Genomic DNA, 18,677 nt, shown 5'->3' with positions numbered 1-18,677 from the left:
GTATCTACATTTCCAGATTAAGGAACAACCTGCCAAATGCTCGTGTGTTTGTGGATGCTGACTGCATTTTGAATAGTGACCCCTCACGTGCCGCGTGCCACCTTTCCTACCTCGTCTCATAAACTTAATACTGCAGACAAATCTCTGTATTTATGGCTAGTCCGCAATATCAGTTTCAACCAGTGGGGCGAGACCAGATGTCTGCTAAACCTTTTATTACAGTTCAAGGTATCTACACTTGCAGATGACATTTTGCATAGCTACATTTCAAGCAGGTGAACAGAAATATGTAATTCAAGAATTGGTCAATAAGAAGTTTGTTTATATTTTGACACCAATAGTAATAGTTGGATGCGTAAAGTATTTGAATATGATAATTTTGAAATTAATTCAATTGACTCGTCATTAGTCACTGCCTTTCTTTTTGAGTCTTTCTTCCAAATCTGGCTTGATGGCACTTGTGTCTGCCCGAAACATTGTTACCAACACTATGGATTCAGCATTGGCTCAACCCATAGAAGGATTACCCTCCTGCTTCATGATGTTGGCTGTTTGGTGTCTCATTCTAGGAAGTACTTCCATTGGAATGCATGAGGGTGTACATCTGAAAATTACACACAATCATCACACTGTTTGCACATTTGCGTTTTTATCTCCTATGTGAAGTCTGTGCCTAAACCAATCAGTTTTTGCTACTTTCTATTTCCAGCATTGACAAAGCCAATAGGACAGACTTTAAAGTGATATACAATATTTCTGCATGCAGTGCATGTAAACTGCATTGTTTAAATATGTCTGTTTACATGCTTTGGCACATTACAGGCAGACTTATTGGCTTTGCCACCACTTGTTCTGATGTTTCTGTGAGATTGGTAGAGCAATTGGTGCTTCCGGCCAGACTTACACAAGGTTTTATTATATTAATACACTTAAGATGGTACCTTTCGTGAGTTTGCAAAACAAGAAATTGGTTGATTTCAGGCTAAGAGTGATTGTTTAACTGCTTTTAAATAATGTTCGGAGTGATTGCAGGGTCAGAAGCTGTCTGTGCAGCCACAGGAGTTGTGCTTGCTGACTATAGCCTTTCTCTGTGATATTTTAGTATGCATGGCATGGATGAAGAACGGTGTGGTCACTTTCATTCCCAAACATCATTTGACCTTGTCAAATGGTGCTTCTGCTGTATCCACAGCCGGCTTCTCCAGCGAGTAGCTTGTGAGCTACTGGGAGCTCTCCAGCTATCTGTAAGTAGCTCTCCTGTGTGCAGTCCAGTCAAATAAATTAGAAGCTTTTGCTTGGTTGAATTAATATGTGCATACCAAAATTAAAAAGTGTGTATTTGAGATGAACATTTGTATATTTTAAGAACTCCTGTGCTGATGTTTGGGGAAAAAATGGTTGCAGTTCCAAAATTTATCTAAATCTGATGTTTAAGTGGCAAAAATCAAACTTTTTTGGGGACACTTATTACTAACGTGCTGCTAGTGGCACTGCAGATATAGCTGTTATGCATTACCTGTGTAGAGGCATTTTGCATTGGCATAGCGGTTTTTGAACTACTGCTGGCAATCGTGACTGATGCACTGGGATGATCACTGCTGGTAATAATGCACAGTAGGGCCACTAATGTATTCATGCCTTATGTGGTCACTATCACATCTCTAATAGTATTTGTAGCTCAGGAGCACTTTCCTTAAACATAAGTAGCTCTTATTGCAGCAAAGTTTGGAGACCCGTGATATACAGCATATTTAGTTCCACAAGTGAACTAACTTTACAGCAGCTTTAAGTTGTTTTTCTAAACCATTATTTTCTTGGCAACAAAATGTACACTGCGCTTCTGGCCGGCCAGGCACTCCAGAGTGGTTACCTAACCTTTACACCTCTCCTTCAATCTTCCTTAAATCCGATTCACGGTATTTTTTATTTGTATTTTGTGAGGTTATATTGCGAGATCAGGCCTGTCCGGCATCTGAGGTTATTACATTATACAATTGAAGGATGCTGAGGTAAACAGGATGCGAATGAGATGTAGGTCATGGGCGACTGGAACGCAGCAACAACGGAGGACCAGATTAAGAGCGAGTTAACTAAATTATGCTTCAAGAGAATGCAAGTTATAAAGAATATTATGCAATAATAGGCAATCTGTGCAGCATATTCCTTGTCTTTATTCTTTAGGTGTTCTGGCATTTTAACATAAATGTTATTTATAATCAATAAATTAACTTGTCTTGAGCAAAAGCACTTAATTTTTGGAGCAAAATAGTCTGTGTGCAATTTTGCATTTGGCAGAAAACAACTGTTTATGTACATGTTTATTGTGTTAAAAGTTGGACCTCTTTTAAGCTTGGCAGCCCAGTTTCATTTTAAATTCTATGTTCTTTAGGAGCGTAGTTTCATCATTGTTCAGGGTTTCGCAGTATAGAACACCTGAACTACTTCTTTGCAAAAAGAAACTGACCTCTTTCATGCACGTGTCTCGCAGGTTTACATTAAGGTTCAAAACTTCAAACCTGAACAAGAAATAGACAAAGCTTGGGATTCTTTTAAACTGAGACCGTCTCCTTAAATTAGCTGTTCCTAAAGGACACTGCTATACAAGCATGAATATGCATTGATATTGTTATGGTCATTTTATTTGTTACAGTGCACACCCTGGGAGGGGTATCTCGTAGCTCCTAGGCAAGCGGAAGGGTTAGCAACATTAAAACAGAGTAGCCTTGACCATTTTTCTGAAGGAGAGCTGGTTAGAACCAGTTTGAATTGCATATTCCAGTAGACAGGAGCCAGACAGGAGAAGGCTCTACCACCTGCTTTAGTTTTCTTTACTAGGGGAATCGTGAGAAGAGCTTTATCGCTGTCCCTCAAGACTCTAGCTGGGCAGGAAGGTATAAGTTTCTGTGCGAGGTGAGGTGGGTCTAGACCCATGAGGTCTATATCGAAGTGAAATATTGCCATATAAATTGTCCTTTCCACCCTGTATGAACTGCGTTTAAATGTGTAAGGAATTCGAGAGCTGCTGTAGAGAAAACCCTCTCCCAATTTAATTAGTTGGCGATACTAGCCCTCTTTTTATACATCGCCATACCTTGGAGGTCTGAATGCAGCAATCAGGAGGTACAAGGTGAGCATTTACCTAAGGGCTGAGCGTTGGCCTGCATGGCCTATGTAGTGTTTATAGTAACAATCGTAGCTGAAAACAATTTTTGTCGGCATTTAATTTTACATCAGATGGTGTATTTTGTCACCGATCCATAACTGAGCAGAAAATATCACCACGGCACAGCTCCATAACTCTAGTGGCATGAGCTACGAATAATCGTTCACAGCAGGGTGGATCATACCTACTAGGATTGATTGGCCGTAAATGCAAAGTAGGAAGATGTAACCTTGGGTGGGGGGAGGGGGAGGCAACAACAGGAGGGTGAAACACCTTGATTTGGTTAGATGGCTTTCCTTCAGAGAGGACAGGAAGATGGCTTAGCAGCCCAATGCACACTGAGTGGAATTAAGTAAATTGAGTGGTGTGATTATTTCTGATCACTCGTGCTTGTTTTAGATTCTGAAAACCTGCGACGTGCTTTCAAATGAGACAGAAAACAGGATCTTTTTAGCTTCTGGGTGAGGATTCTCGTTCGACTTTTCAGACTCTTTATTATTGTGTGGTATTTGCATTGAAATGCTCTTAACTGCTTTTATTACTAAGGTTTGCCTCAGTAATCTGTTTGTGTAACCTCTTTTTGCGGCATTTCTTGTCATCGTAATTGAATTTGATTCGCTTGTCACCCACACTGGATGTCCCCTATTACTTTATTGAAGGGTTTTTATTTTTTTTGCAATTTGTATGAAGTGATGGCGTTGCATTATTATTGTCTGGTCCATGCTTTCCAAAGTCCATGGTCTAGAAGTATAATTGTATTGAACTCTGATGCCAGTGGGAAGAACATTTGGGTGTAATCGCTTCCTACTTATTACCCCACCTCTCGATGGGCTCCATTAAAAGAAAATCGTTTTGTGACCATTATTTTTTTTTATGTCTCCTTTTCTCAGGCTGTTCCTCCAAGTCATTCAAACTGTACTCTCCAAAGGAGCCCCCCAACGGCAACGCCTTCCCCCCCTTCCACCCGGGTACCATGCTCGATCGAGATGTGGGGTAAGTTTGATTTGGTAGTCTATTTTAGTGTTGCTGATGTCCTTCTTGTGAAGCTTGGCATTAATACATTACTAAGCACATCATTATTTTTTTCTCTACATTTCCATAACTGATTATTGGAGCTTTTTGGAAAGTAAGGACGCACAACCTTCTGGTAGCCCTTTCCTCAGCCTTTGATAAAATGTGGCAATTACTGGACATCCATGTTTCCTCTAAATTATTCAGAATCTCACAATGAGGGCAACATTATTCTGCCGTAAAGAAGTGATAAATTGCTTACTTAAACTTCCCTAAGTCATATTTACTCCTAACCATTTTACCACTGCAGCCTCCATTCCTGACCGTAGGGTAGCTCAAATATTAAAGCAGGGGTTCTCCAGTTGTACATAAAACATGCAGTCAAGCTCTGGCACTGAGACTCTGATAATTTTTGTCTTTTGTAAGCCTCTGCTTATTACATTGGAATGTCTTTTGCTGATCCACTTTACCACTCCCAAATACTCAATAGCCATGCTCCAGAGTCCACTGTTATTCCTTCTGACTAGTAGTTGTTCTGGGATGCCATAACCACATCAGACCTGTCCTAGAGAGAGACACCCCTGGCTTCCGCGTAAGGAATGGTTGGATTTGAATGCACCAAACCTGGCCCATAGAGTTGCAGAGGTTTATCCTGTGTTAACATGTCAAGGACCTTTTGGTTTTATCAACTGTCTGTATTCTTAAGTGGCTTCACTGAACTTGCTCAGCTCCCGCACATCTATAGACAGAAAGATTCAGGCCATGGCCAAGGAATGCCAATATAAGCTATGGTTGAAGTTTGGCACTCCCTCTCCTTTCACTGGTTGATGTCAGTAAGATGCCCAAGACTGATTTTGACCAGTTACATATCGTGGCTGAAATCCAGATTTCCTCTGTCTAGCGCCTCAAAGTCATAAGGGTGTTTTATCCTCTTTAGCATCACAGAGGTATTGTAAGAAATATGAATACACACCAGACCTCGCCAAAAGCATGGTAGAAATCTATAGGCCAGCAGTGTAGTTACATGCGCATAGCTGCATCCCATGTATCCACCCCTTCCGATATGGTCGAAAGGCAGCACATTGCACTGTCCAAATAACAAATGCATAAATAAATGAACGGTTCATTGCAACTTGAAGTCTCGGACTGTTCATAAATTGATTGATTGTTATCAGTAATGCAGCTCTCAGTATTTTTAGCTTCACCACCTACTCTAGTCTCGACTGTTTTTTTGTTGTTTCATGTATGTGGTGTATTGGTAAGCATGTATTTCTTAGTGTTTGCACCTAAGTTGTAATTATGCCTTTTTTCAATGCCGATCAGAACCCAACTGCTGGGTCACAGCTTTGCTCATAAGCTCTTTTGCTGGAGTTGCTATTCCAACTCCTTGTTTGTTGTTGGGATTACTCATGGATCCTTCATGATTTGCCTTTGCTTATATCACGAAGATGGGCCAGCCCTTGGGAAACGTACAGCTTGTTTTCATACCCATGACTCAACTAAGACTTTACTTTACTGAAAGCTAGGAAACCCTATTATTTCCTGTTTTTCAGCATTCAGTTAACAAAATTTAGGTAACTACAGAGAATCAGAAACTTGACTGGCAAATAAACATCAGGTTAATTTCACTTTTCCATAGTTTCCTCTGTGCTGCAGATGAATCTATCCTGCTTTCTATCCTGTAAGTGATCGGGAGAAAGAGTCACATTGTGGAAAATATTCAGGGACAAACCTGGACAACTGTTATAGTAGACCAGTTTCCAAAATTATGCATTCCACATTTGGCACCACAAATATTTCAGTTCATTTTTGATCCCACTGGATTGTGTTCTGGTGCATTGTATTTCTTTTTCATAGTTTTATGGTTTGTGCATATTGGACCTGTTCAGGACAGACTAAATGCAGTGCAGGAGGGGTCTCGGAATATGCCTCTGGGACACAGAACCCCCACAAGACTTTAAAGCTTCACATGCAGTCATGTGATAATGTGCTTTTTAATAGGAAAAACATGGCTTCACATTTGTGAGAAGGGTTGGGACAAGGTTTGGAAGGGTTAATAAAATCAACATTTCTTGGTTGGTTGTCAAAACTCACTTTTTTCTTACTATGATATTGAGATAATTGCTGGGAGTGAGTCAGTCAGTCATCAATCAGTACTTGTAAAGTGTGACTTGTCACCATTGAAGGTATCCAGTCGATGGTTTACTGGACTTAGTCGAAGAGCCAGGTTTTGAGTCTCTTTCTGAAGGCTGTCAGCAAGGGTGATGTTTCGAGGGGGAGGGTGTTCCAGGACGTGGCGGCGAGGAGGGGAAAGGAGCAACCTCCACTGTGGGTATGGCGGATGCGCAGTGTGAAGGCAAGGGATGCGGAGCAAAGGTTTCTGGATGGTTGGTAGAAGTTCAGGTGGCTGTTCATGTGGGGGGGGAGTTTTGTAGGTATGTATTAGTAACTTCAATTGGCGTCTTTTCTGAATGGGGAGCCAGTGGAGGTTTCTCAGGTGTTGGGTGATGTGAGGTTGAGGATCAGTCTGGCTGTGAATTTCTGTATTGTCTGGATCCTTGTCATGAGTTGGGTGGTGGTTCCTGCATACAGTGTGTTGCTGTAGTCCAGCTGGCGGGTGATTAAGGCCTGTTTTTTTCTCATGCTGATGGGGAGCCATTGGTGGATTCTTCGGCAGCGGTGTAGCTTGGTCATTAAGATTGTGGGGGGGGGGGTGAACTTGAGATTTTCCGAATAAGAACTCCAGCATATCGTTGCAAAATACATTCATGAGAAACGGAGCAGGAGGGATTTTAAGGGTCCGTGGGAAGGAAGTCCAGTGTGGATTGTCACAGGGTACTTAAAACGAAATATTTTGTAAAATAACCAACCTTTTTAATAACTTCAGAAAGGGGAGAGAGCGAGCGTGTTTTGTCTGTGTGTACATGTAAATATCTCAGGTGAAATCCGACGGACACCTCACCATACCGGACTGAAAGCCCCTGCACCCAGCTAGTAAGTAGAAGATACATTTTTTTAGGGGGGTGTAATAACCCAAACACCCTCCTGAAGCTATGCCCTTGTTCTTCAGAGCAGGCAGAGAGTGTGGGAACAGGCGGAGGAGACTGTTGATTTGTCATTTCATGGTGAGTTTGCTGTCCAGGATGATGCTGAGGTTGCGGGCGTTGTCTTTTGGTGTGGGAGCGGGACAGAGTTTGGCGGACCATAAAGTGTTGTTCCAGAGGGAGGCATGCTACCTAAATATCTGCACTTCAGTGTTGTCAGTGTTGAGCTTCAAACAGTTGTCCTTCATCCAGTCTCCAACATCCTTCATGCAGTTGTGGAAGCTGGTCTTGGTGGTGGTGTGGTCTGCTGAGAGCGAGACCATGAGCTGGGAATGGTGCAGGAGGTGTAGTGTACTTACAGCTGCTCATTCTGATTGTGTTGTAACACCACAGAATAACAACTGAGCTAGAGACACTGGTGAAGTCAGATGTGTGTACTCCTTTCATGTGTCATAGGGCTCTCTCACTTTGTGAGCACACATTACACCCTCTGTTCCATGTCCTCTTTGGCTGAGGAACATTGGATTTGAGCTCTGTCAGCGAAGTTTTTCGTAGTAAAACCACTGTTATGTGCTTTTATACTTTGTGATTGCAGGAGTTTACATTTATTCCCAGCTGCAATTAGGACTAATCTGAAAACATTCATTTCATGGAAAACTAATTTCAAGTCAGATCAGTCTCGCTGGTTAGCTCAGTACCGGGGATGATTCCTTGGAAGTAGCTGTGTGCTGAACAAATGGGCATTCATTCATTCACTCACTGACTCATGAACACATCTCACTTCAGTGCCTTAAAACGGCAGCTGGCTCAGGCTACACAATCCAGTATGGTCTATGTGCAGGTTTTGTAGATATGGGACCTTTGTCTTAGCTTTGCAAAGAGCTTTCATTCATTGTCTTCAGTTTGCAGCTCTATTCTACCAGCACTTTGACCACAGCCCTTGACTGCATGCTACGAGTAATATAAGAGCCAAAGACTCATCATGAATCAATTGCGGTTTTCTTTTGTAGAGTTCACAATTACGAGTACAGAATTACAAATTCATACCGTCTCTTCCATTGAAAGTATAGTGCTGCTCCCCCTGGACTGCTTATCTAAAATCCCCAAAATATCAAACAAGTAGTTAGCAATAGGAACTGTTTTCAATTTGCTTGTGAAAGTGGGCAGCATATCGCTAGGAAAAAACACACACTCTTGCTAGTTCCCAAACTGACCCTTATGATATCAAGCTATACCACGTATCAACAGCATTGACTAACTAGAATGTTAGGCTAGGCACAACATGTACAAAAATGGTACCAAGGGCAAAGTCCTGTATAGCTTTAATTTTAGGAAAAGTTGGAAACTACTAATCAGCAGTGACTGTTGAATTTCCTGCTGCTACTTGTTAGCCACCCTCATAATGCAGTGTAGGGTGTGCATCATTGATTCTACATGGGTAACCTCATGGTTCGTGAGATGTGAAGTCTACAAATACACTTGTAGATGATTTAAAAAAAAAAAAAAATAGGGAGCTTGTGTACTCCATTCTTGAAAATATGGTTATTTATACTTCTGGGTAACAGAAAGCCCAACATGAGTGATATTCTGTGTAGTAAAGTTGATTGTTCTTGGAGGCTCCGCATCCATTTTTTTTTCAGTTCTTACTCCATCATCTTGCCTGAGCACTGAAAACAGTTTACTGTTGGCAGGCATCTAGAATGTGGAATGTGTATTGCGGTGCCAACTGTTATATTATTTCAGCAGTGATTATTGTGACCCCTTCCTGGTTCTTCTATCGTAGGAGTCTCCAACCTTTTCTACAGTGAGAGCTATTTCTGATCACTGAAAACCTTCCTCAGCTACTGCTCAACAAATGGATTCTAAAAGGGTACACAACTTAAACACTGTGATTGGAGTACCACCAGTTGTGCTCCAGGGAGCGTACAATATTGTTGTGACAGACTATCACAAAAGGTTACTTGGGTGGTCCCTAAGTATCAGTTTTGCCCATCAACTCTTGTTTATAAATCACCCCTCCGAGGTGAGGATCTCTTTGGGGCTTTTGGTCTTATTGTAGTGCTGAACATATGATGACCTTCCTCTCATTTTGACTTTCACTAGCTGGCAAATTGTCCTGAGGTCCACTGGTTGATATCTACAAATAAGTAAATCAAAACATTATGTTCGATGGCATATGTTGCTGCAGATACACATGTTTGGCACAGTCCGCTGCCTGGTGTTGGGCTCGGAGTATTACAAGTTGTTTTTCTTCGAAGAAGTCTTTTTGGTCACGGGACCGAAGGACTCCTCCCTCTTTGGCTCCATTGCGCATGGGCGTCGACTCCATCTTAGATTGTTTTTTTCCGCTGTCGGGTTCGGACGTATTCCTTTTCGCTCCGTGTTTCGGTTCGGAAAGTTAGTCAGAATCTCGGAAGAAAGCGTCGGTATTGTTCCGTTCGGTATCGGGATAGTTAGGTACATCGACACCGATCATCGGAAGACTTTGGGGCAGTTTCGATCCCCCCATCGGGGCCTGGTCGGCCCGACCGCGTGCGACATCGAAGCCGATGGAACGGACCCCGTTTCGTTTCTGCCCAAAATGTCACAGTAAGTATCCTTATACAGATCAGCACTTGGTCTGTAACTTGTGCTTGTCCCCCGAGCACAAGGAGGATACCTGTGAAGCCTGTCGAGCCTTCCGGTCCAGAAAAACACTCCGGGACCGAAGAGCCAGGCGTCACCAAATGGCGTCCACGTCGACAAAACAACGTTTCGACGACGAAGAGGAAACATTCTCGATTCCGGAATCAGAATCCGGAGACTCCGACGTCGAACAACAGCAACAAACTGTGAGTAAGACGTCGAAAAGTAAATCCATCGACAAACCGAAAGCCCAGGGGACGCCACTGCCAACAGGCCATGGCTCGACCCATAAATCAGGCGACCCGTCGAAGGGGCCGAAAAAGGGCACGCCCATAGCGAAGACACCCGACTCCGGTCGAGGGACCGCCATGGAGCAACCTCGGAGCCGAGAAAGCGGCTCCGAGAGACAAAAACAAGATACCGGCACCGAAAAACATCGGCACCGAGAATCCATGCCGAAAGGAACAAAAATTCTGTCGGTGCCGAAACCGAAAAAAGATTCTCTCTCGGCGCCGAAAAATACCACACCTTCATCCTACTCAGAGGAACAAGGACTAAGTGGCCAAATGCACAAATTTGGACAAGAGCTCCAAAGTGTAGAATCGGACTACACACAAAAGAGACTGTGCATCCAGCAAGATACAGGGAAGATATCAACCCTTCCCCCAATCATGAGGAAAAGAAGGATCGGACTTCCAAAGGATGACACACAACCACAAGCCAAAGTGGTTAAAAAAGTCACGCCTCCGCCCTCTCCTCCACAGGCATCGCCGGCACAAACACCGCCACAAATGCACTCACCAGCGCAAACTACCATAAGTCATGACGATCAGGATCAAGACGCTTGGGACCTGTATGACACCCCAGTGCCGGACAATGATCCTGAGTCATACCCCACAAAGCCGTCACCGCCAGAGGACAGTACCTCATACTCGCAACTGGTGGCTAGGGCTGCAGACTTCCACAATGTCCAACTGCATTCCGATCCTATAGAGGATGATTTCTTATTTAACACCCTCTCGGCTACACATAGCCAATATCAATGTCTCCTAATGCTACCAGGGATGTTACGGCACGCAAAACAAATTTTTGAGGAGCCCGTAAAATCAAGAGCCATCACCCCAAGGGTGGATAAGAAATACAAACCACCACCCACAGACCCAGTGTTTATTACTTCGCAGTTACCACCCGACTCTGTGGTAGTAGGGGCAGCTCGCAAAAGAGCAAATTCACATACATCTGGCGACGCCCCACCTCCGGACAAAGAAAGCCGAAAATTTGACGCGGCAGGGAAAAGAGTGGCGTCACAGGCAGCCAACCAGTGGCGCATCGCAAATTCACAAGCGCTGCTGGCCAGATATGACCGCGCACACTGGGACGAGATGCAACTTCTCGTAGACCATCTTCCCCAGGAATACCAAAAAAGGGCGCAGCAAATAGTGGAAGAGGGACAAACGATCTCAAACAATCAAATCCGCTCTTCACTAGACGCAGCCGATACTGCAGCAAGAACAGTCAACACTGCTGTCACCATAAGGAGACACGCTTGGCTACGCACTTCAGGCTTCAAACCTGAAATCCAGCAGGCTGTCCTTAATATGCCCTTCAACGAGAAACAACTGTTTGGCTCGGAAGTGGATACAGCCATTGAAAAACTTAAAAAGGACACAGACACGGCCAAAGCCATGGGCGCACTCTACTCCCCGCAGAGCAGAGGCTCTTTCAGAAAAACTCCATTTAGAGGGGGGTTTCGTGGCCAACCCACAGACACCACCAGCCAACAATCAAGAACCACACCATATCAGGGTTCCTTCCAAAGGGGAGGTTTCAGGGGATATCGGGGGGGTCAATTCCCAAGGAGTAGGGGAAGATTCCAGACTCCAAAAACACCTCCACCTAAACAGTGACTTTCAAGTCACGCAACCCCTTCACTCAACACCAGTGGGGGGAAGACTGAGCCAATTCTACCAATCTTGGCAACAGATTACAACAGACAATTGGGTATTAGCAATAATCCAACATGGCTATTGCATAGAATTCCACAACTTCCCACCGAACATCCCCCCCAAAACACGCAAAATGTCACAACATCATTTAGAACTTTTACGACTAGAAGTTCAAGCACTACTGCAAAAGGATGCAATAGAATTAGTACCAGTACAACAAAAAAACACAGGAGTTTACTCCCTGTACTTTCTAATTCCAAAAAGAGACGAAACATTGAGACCAATATTAGATCTCAGGACACTAAATACCTACATCATATCGGACCATTTTCACATGGTCACACTACAAGACATCATTCCACTGCTCAAACAGCAAGATTACATGACCACATTAGACCTAAAGGATGCGTACTTTCATATACCAATACACCCTTCTCACAGAAAGTACCTACGGTTTGTATTCAAAGGAATACATTACCAATTCAAGGTGTTGCCATTCGGAATAACAACTGCACCAAGAGTGTTCACAAAATGTCTAGCAGTAGTAGCAGCACACATCAGGAGACAACAGATACATGTGTTCCCTTACCTAGACGACTGGCTAATCAAAACCAACACAGTAAAAAAATGCGCAAACGACACCACCTTTGTCATACAAACCCTTCACAAACTGGGGTTTTCCATCAACTACACAAAATCACACCTAGAACCGTGTCAAACACAACAATATCTAGGAGCAACCATCAACACATCAAAAGGAATTGCCACTCCAAGTCCACAAAGAGTGCAGACATTCCACAAGCTAATAAGTGCTATGTTTCCAAACCAAAAGATACAAGCAAAATTTGCGCTAAAACTTCTAGGCATGATGTCATCATGCATAGCCATTGTCCCAAACGCAAGACTACACATGCGACCCTTACAACAGTGTCTAGCATCACAATGGTCACAGGCACAGGGTCAACTTCAAAATCTGGTGTTGGTAGACCGCCAAACATACCTCTCGCTTCTATGGTGGAACAGCAAAAATTTAAACAAAGGGCGGACATTTCAGGACCCAGTGCCTCTATACGTTATAACAACAGATGCTTCCATGACAGGGTGGGGAGCACACCTCAATCACCACAGCATTCAAGGACAATGGGATATACACGAAACAAAATTTCATATCAATTACCTAGAACTGTTGGCAGTATTTCTAGCGTTAAAAGCCTTCCAACCCATAATAACACACAAATACATTCTTGTCAAAACAGACAACATGACAACAATGTATTATCTAAACAAACAAGGAGGAACACACTCAACACAATTGTGCCTCCTAACACAAAAAATTTGGCAGTGGGCGATTCACAACAACATTCGCCTAATAGCACAATTTATTCCAGGAATACAAAACCAACTAGCAGACAACCTTTCGCGAGACCACCAACAAGTCCACGAATGGGAAATTCACCCCCAAGTTCTGAACAAGTACTTTCAAATTTGGGGAACACCCCAGATAGATTTGTTCGCAACAAGAGAAAACTCAAAATGCCAAAACTTCGCATCCAGGTACCCACACCGCGAATCACAAGGCAATGCTCTATGGATGAATTGGTCAGGGATATTTGCGTACGCTTTTCCCCCTCTCCCTCTCCTTCCATATCTAGTAAACAAGTTAAGTCAAAACCAACTCAAACTCATACTGATAGCACCCACATGGGCAAGACAACCTTGGTATACAACTCTACTAGACCTTTCACTAGTACCGCATGTCAAACTACCCAACAGGCCAGATCTGTTAACACAACACAAACAACAGATCAGACATCCAAACCCAGCATCATTGAATCTGGCAATTTGGCTCCTGAAATCCTAGAATTCGGACACTTGGACCTCACACAAGAATGCATGGAGGTCATAAAACAAGCTAGAAAACCTTCCACTAGACACTGCTATGCATCTAAGTGGAAAAGATTTGTTTACTACTGCCATGCCAATCAAATACAACCAGTACATGCCTCTACTAAAGACATAGTAGGATACTTACTACATTTGCAAAAAGCAAATCTCGCTTTTTCATCTATAAAAATACACCTCGCAGCTATATCTGCTTACCTACAAACTACTCATTCATCGTCTCTATTTAGAATACCAGTTATTAAAGCATTCATGGAAGGGCTAAAAAGAATTATACCACCAAGAACACCACCAGTTCCTTCATGGAATCTTAACATCGTCTTAACAAGACTCATGGGTCCCCCTTTCGAACCCATGCATTCCTGTGAAATGCAATATCTAACCTGGAAGGTCGCATTTCTCATTGCAATCACATCCCTCAGAAGAGTAAGTGAAATACAGGCATTTACCATACAAGAACCATTTATTCAAATACACAACAATAAAATAGTTCTAAGAACAAATCCAAAATTTCTGCCAAAAGTAATCTCACCATTCCATTTAAATCAAACAGTAGAATTGCCAGTGTTCTTCCCACAACCAAATTCTGTGGCTGAAAGGGCTCTACATACATTAGACATCAAAAGAGCACTAATGTATTACATTGACAGAACAAAGCTAATCAGGAAAACAAAACAACTGTTCATAGCTTTTCAAAAACCACACATAGGAAATCCAATCTCTAAACAAGGCATTGCTAGATGGATAGTCAGATGCATTCAAACATGCTATCTTAAAGCCAAAAGAGAATTGCCTATTACACCAAAGGCACACTCAACCAGAAAGAAAGGTGCTACAATGGCCTTTCTAGGAAACATTCCTATGAGCGAAATATGTAAGGCTGCGACCTGGTCTACGCCTCATACGTTTACTAAACACTACTGTGTAGACGTACTAAATGCACAACAAGCTACAGTGGGCCAAGCTGTACTAAGAACATTATTCCAAACTACTTCAACTCCTACAGGCTAAACCACCACTTTTAGGGGAGGTAACTGCTTTATAGTCTATGCCAAACATGTGTATCTGCAGCAACATATGCCATCGAACTGAAAATGTCACTTACCCAGTGTACATCTGTTCGTGGCATTAGTCGCTGCAGATTCACATGTACCCTCCCACCTCCCCGGGAAGCCTGTAGCCGTTTAGAAGTAGATCATAAACCTTAAACATCTGAACATTTGTAAATAATTATTAGAAACTCTTATCATACATACATATTCACTCCATTGCATGGGCACTATTTATACCAAACAACTCCATCCTCACCCTCTGCGGGGAAAACAATCTAAGATGGAGTCGACGCCCATGCGCAATGGAGCCAAAGAGGGAGGAGTCCTTCGGTCCCGTGACCAAAAAGACTTCTTCGAAGAAAAACAACTTGTAATACTCCGAGCCCAACACCAGGCAGCGGACTGTGCCAAACATGTGAATCTGCAGCGACTAATGCCACGAACAGATGTACACTGGGTAAGTGACATTTTCATTTTTTAACATATTGATTGCATCCTTAATTAGGACCACTAGTAAAAATCCATTTTGAAAGGTACCTGCAGACTTCATAGCCCTCTACAATTAAACATGTCTCTGTAGTCATCCCTCATCGTAAACCTTTCAGGGATGTATGCCACACAAATTAATGCATGAAGAGATTTCTTTATATTAGCCATGCATGATACGAGATAGGAAGGAGTTAAAAGTGCACTGACAAAGGGATGAAGAAGGAAGAGAAAAGAATAGAGAGAACGATTGGAAGGAAAATGAACCAGATAATAAAAAATAAGGAACAGTGGCCAAAAGGAAGGTAAGACGGGAGCAAAAATAAAAGGAAGAAAATAAAACAAAGAGGATATAAAAAAGAAATAGAAAATCATGAAGGAAAAAGGATGAAAGTGGAAAAAAGAAGCACAAATAGAAAGCTAGGAAGAAGCATCAAAAGGAATAAAGGACAGAAACAGCAGAAAAAAAGTGAAAATTAGTGAATGAAAGACGCTGAAGAAAATGAAATAGAATAAGTAAAGAAGGAATTAGCGAGGAAAAACATAAAAAGGAACTGAAATAGTAATAAATGAGAAATTGAGTATGAAAGGGGGAAAACGTGAAGAAAAGGGTAAAAGGAGAATGACAGGAAGAAGGAGAGAGAGAGAGAGAGAGACTGAGAAAAAAGAAATCAAGAAAGATTGGGGCAAAAGGCTGAAAGAAAAGAAAGAGCCAAGAAAGGGGAGAAGAGACAAAGAGGGAAAAAGAAAGAAGTAGAAAAAACAGAAATAATGAACAGTTTCAGAAGAAGGTACTCTGCGTTGTGAGCTTCTCAGGCCTCACAGAATGAGGTGCACAATGTTTCAAACTGCTGCCTTAGCAAAAGGGGAGCTTCTTCTATTCAATCTAGCTGACAGAAAAGTATGTGTGAGCTACTGAAAGACAGGCAGCAAGTTGGGGGCGATCCCTGCTCCATCCTCTTCTCTTCTGGAACACTTACTACGTTCTAACCTAGTTTGGCCTGCCCCCTGTCAGGTGGTGCTTTGAACAGTGTGGGAGAAGATGATTGGTGGTGCTCTTGTATGCTCAATAACAGATTTCTGTATTTTGTGATGTGGATCCTTTTTATGACGCAAACCTTTAAGCACGATGCCCACTTGAAGGCCATTGTGTGCCCCCAGCGACTGAAAGGCAGCTCATTTCGGCAAGGCCGGATTACTGTAATAGCAATTACTCAATAGGCTTCAAGTGGTTCAAAATTCGGTGGTAAGACTAAATTTTAAGTTTCCCTGCAAGCGTTCTGTGACTCACGGGCTCAGGAAATTTCACTGGCTACTCATCCATAAGCAGGTTCTTTTCAAAGTTCGGGTTTTGATCTTTAGAGCTTTCCGTTTAACAGGCCTTAAATACCTCTCAGATTGTTTCATGCACTAGAGAACTCAAGATCGTTTAACACCAAGAACTCCTAACTTTAGGTTTAAAACTAGAAGTAGTACATCTTTTACCTCACTGGTATCTAGGGCCTGGAATCGACTCCCCTGTTCTGAGATTCTTGGAAAATGAAGCAGTTTATAAGAAACATCTTTAGATCTTGCTTTCTTCGGCACAGGATGAGTTGTGTGACTGTTTGACTTAATCTTCCTTGGCTCGTGTCCTTTGTCTTTTTTAAAGAGATTTCTCTGCAGATTGCGTGGCTGATGGTGAGTGGTTATTTGTCTGAGATAGTGCCAGGATACTCTTTTTTTTGCGTGCCAGGTCATTTTATATGAAACCTATAATTCATTTGTTCATACATGAAGACCCCCAACCAACAGTTGGAGATTCCATGCTTTGCTTTAAACAACCAAAATCTAGTCCAAAGCCACCTCAAGGACCTTCTGCTATTCCTGAGTCCTCTTCTGTCTTGCTTGAGTTGTCACCTACCAGCCCTTAGAAACCCTCTTCCACACAGTCTTTGGGAACAGAAAATAAACCATCAGAAAACACTCTTCTGTCACTTGGCCTCTGCTCTCCCTCAAATGACCTTAAGGCCAGACCCCTTCTGCTTAACCTCTGCTTTTCCAAAGAGTACTTTGACCTGACCTCAGTGTAGCTGGTAGCCTGCCTAGCGTTGGGAAGCCCTTAACTGCCCCCCAAGCCAGCCATGAGAGACTCCCAGCCTGTCCTCACTAACTCTCATCTGGGCTTTCGCAGTCTAACTGTGATAGGCTCCAGGGCACCTGGGTCCTTCTCTTTTAGCTCTTAGAAATTGGCAACCAGTCATAAGGTGCAGCTCAGCCAGTCTTCAAACTCTCCACGTTGACCATCGGTTATCATCAAAGCACCTTTACTAGTTTTGAGACCCTTACTGTGATCTTAAGGAGCCCAATGTCCCTCTTCCTTTACCATATCCCCCTTATAAACCTCCACTAGCCCATTGCTAGCCACCCACAGAACATGACTGCGTTGTTTCTGGCAGCTTCTGAGCCACTGTGCACCAAATACTAGCGTTCACAATGCAGCCGGGGCACTAAAAAATCGCCCAGCTCTTAGGATGCATGACTCACAGTGCACATACAAGAGCATAAATAAATAGTTGCAATTCATACTAAGCTGCAGGACTGTAGTAGCAATGTTAGTGTGTTACGCACTGCACTATATGCACCTGCAGAAAAAAGGTCCAAATACTAGTAAGCAATTCCCTGTGAATTATACATTTCAGCAATCCTTGTTAACCATGCAATTCGCCAACCACAGGCCCAAGAAATAGTTTGGGGGGAGGGGCATGCCCCTCCTGCAAACTGTATGACCTGTGTGGCATAGTTAGAATCCTTGTAGGTTTTCATTCTTAAGACATTAATACATTGAACATCATTGAGTGAGAAGTCACCGGTCCGCCACTGCATTCCAGCTGTGGTCGGAGCCGAGAAAGTTATTCGGATTCCCCGCATAACATCTCGGCACCAAAAAAAGCCCAAGGCAAGTCTTTGGCATCGACTTCTAGTAGCTCCACTGCAGCACCGACAAAACAAAAACTGTATACTGTTTCAGTACCAGACGCATCGACACCGAAAAAGAAACAACAAACAGCTACAATTTTGGCACCAAAAGTTTTCCATCTGAAAAAAGCTTTGACCGAAAAAAACTCCAGAAGTCTCAAACTGACTCTGGACAGTCTGTAACATCCCCTACACCACATGTGAAACCAATTTTGGAAGTTATGGAATCTAGACAGCGCTGACTTCAGATTCAGCAAGGAACAGGGTGGGTTATAGCATCACCTCCGCCACCTCTAAAGAGGAAATTAACTTTTGAAGAAAGTCTTGATTCCTCTGCACCTCTGAAGAAGACTGCGAAAGAAAAGACTTCTTCTCATACTTCCACATCTCCACCTTTACCTCTCCACCACATCTCCACCTTTACCTACCTCTCCACAACATAGTCCACCAACATCTCCTACTCATTTAGGATTCACAATACCTAGTTCAC

General features: G+C 42.9%; 1 protein-coding gene across 9 annotated transcripts in view; it reads left to right on the top strand.

Annotated features, from left to right (window-relative positions):
• Nucleotides 1–18,677, top strand: part of LDB1 (LIM domain binding 1) — a 363,831-nt gene that overhangs the window by 235,320 nt on the left and 109,834 nt on the right. For all 9 annotated transcript variants that reach the window (XM_069239589.1, XM_069239587.1, XM_069239591.1 and 6 more), the window contains exon 2: nt 4,054–4,156. In XM_069239589.1, coding sequence (XP_069095690.1) covers nt 4,054–4,156 — 103 coding nt within the window. The remainder of the gene's footprint in view (nt 1–4,053; nt 4,157–18,677) is intronic.

Source organism: Pleurodeles waltl, chromosome 6 (assembly GCF_031143425.1).
Source record: "Pleurodeles waltl isolate 20211129_DDA chromosome 6, aPleWal1.hap1.20221129, whole genome shotgun sequence".
NCBI classification, from domain to species: Eukaryota; Metazoa; Chordata; class Amphibia; order Caudata; family Salamandridae; genus Pleurodeles; species Pleurodeles waltl.
Note: the sequence above shows the minus strand (reverse complement) of the source record. Positions and strands in the feature narration are given on the sequence as shown.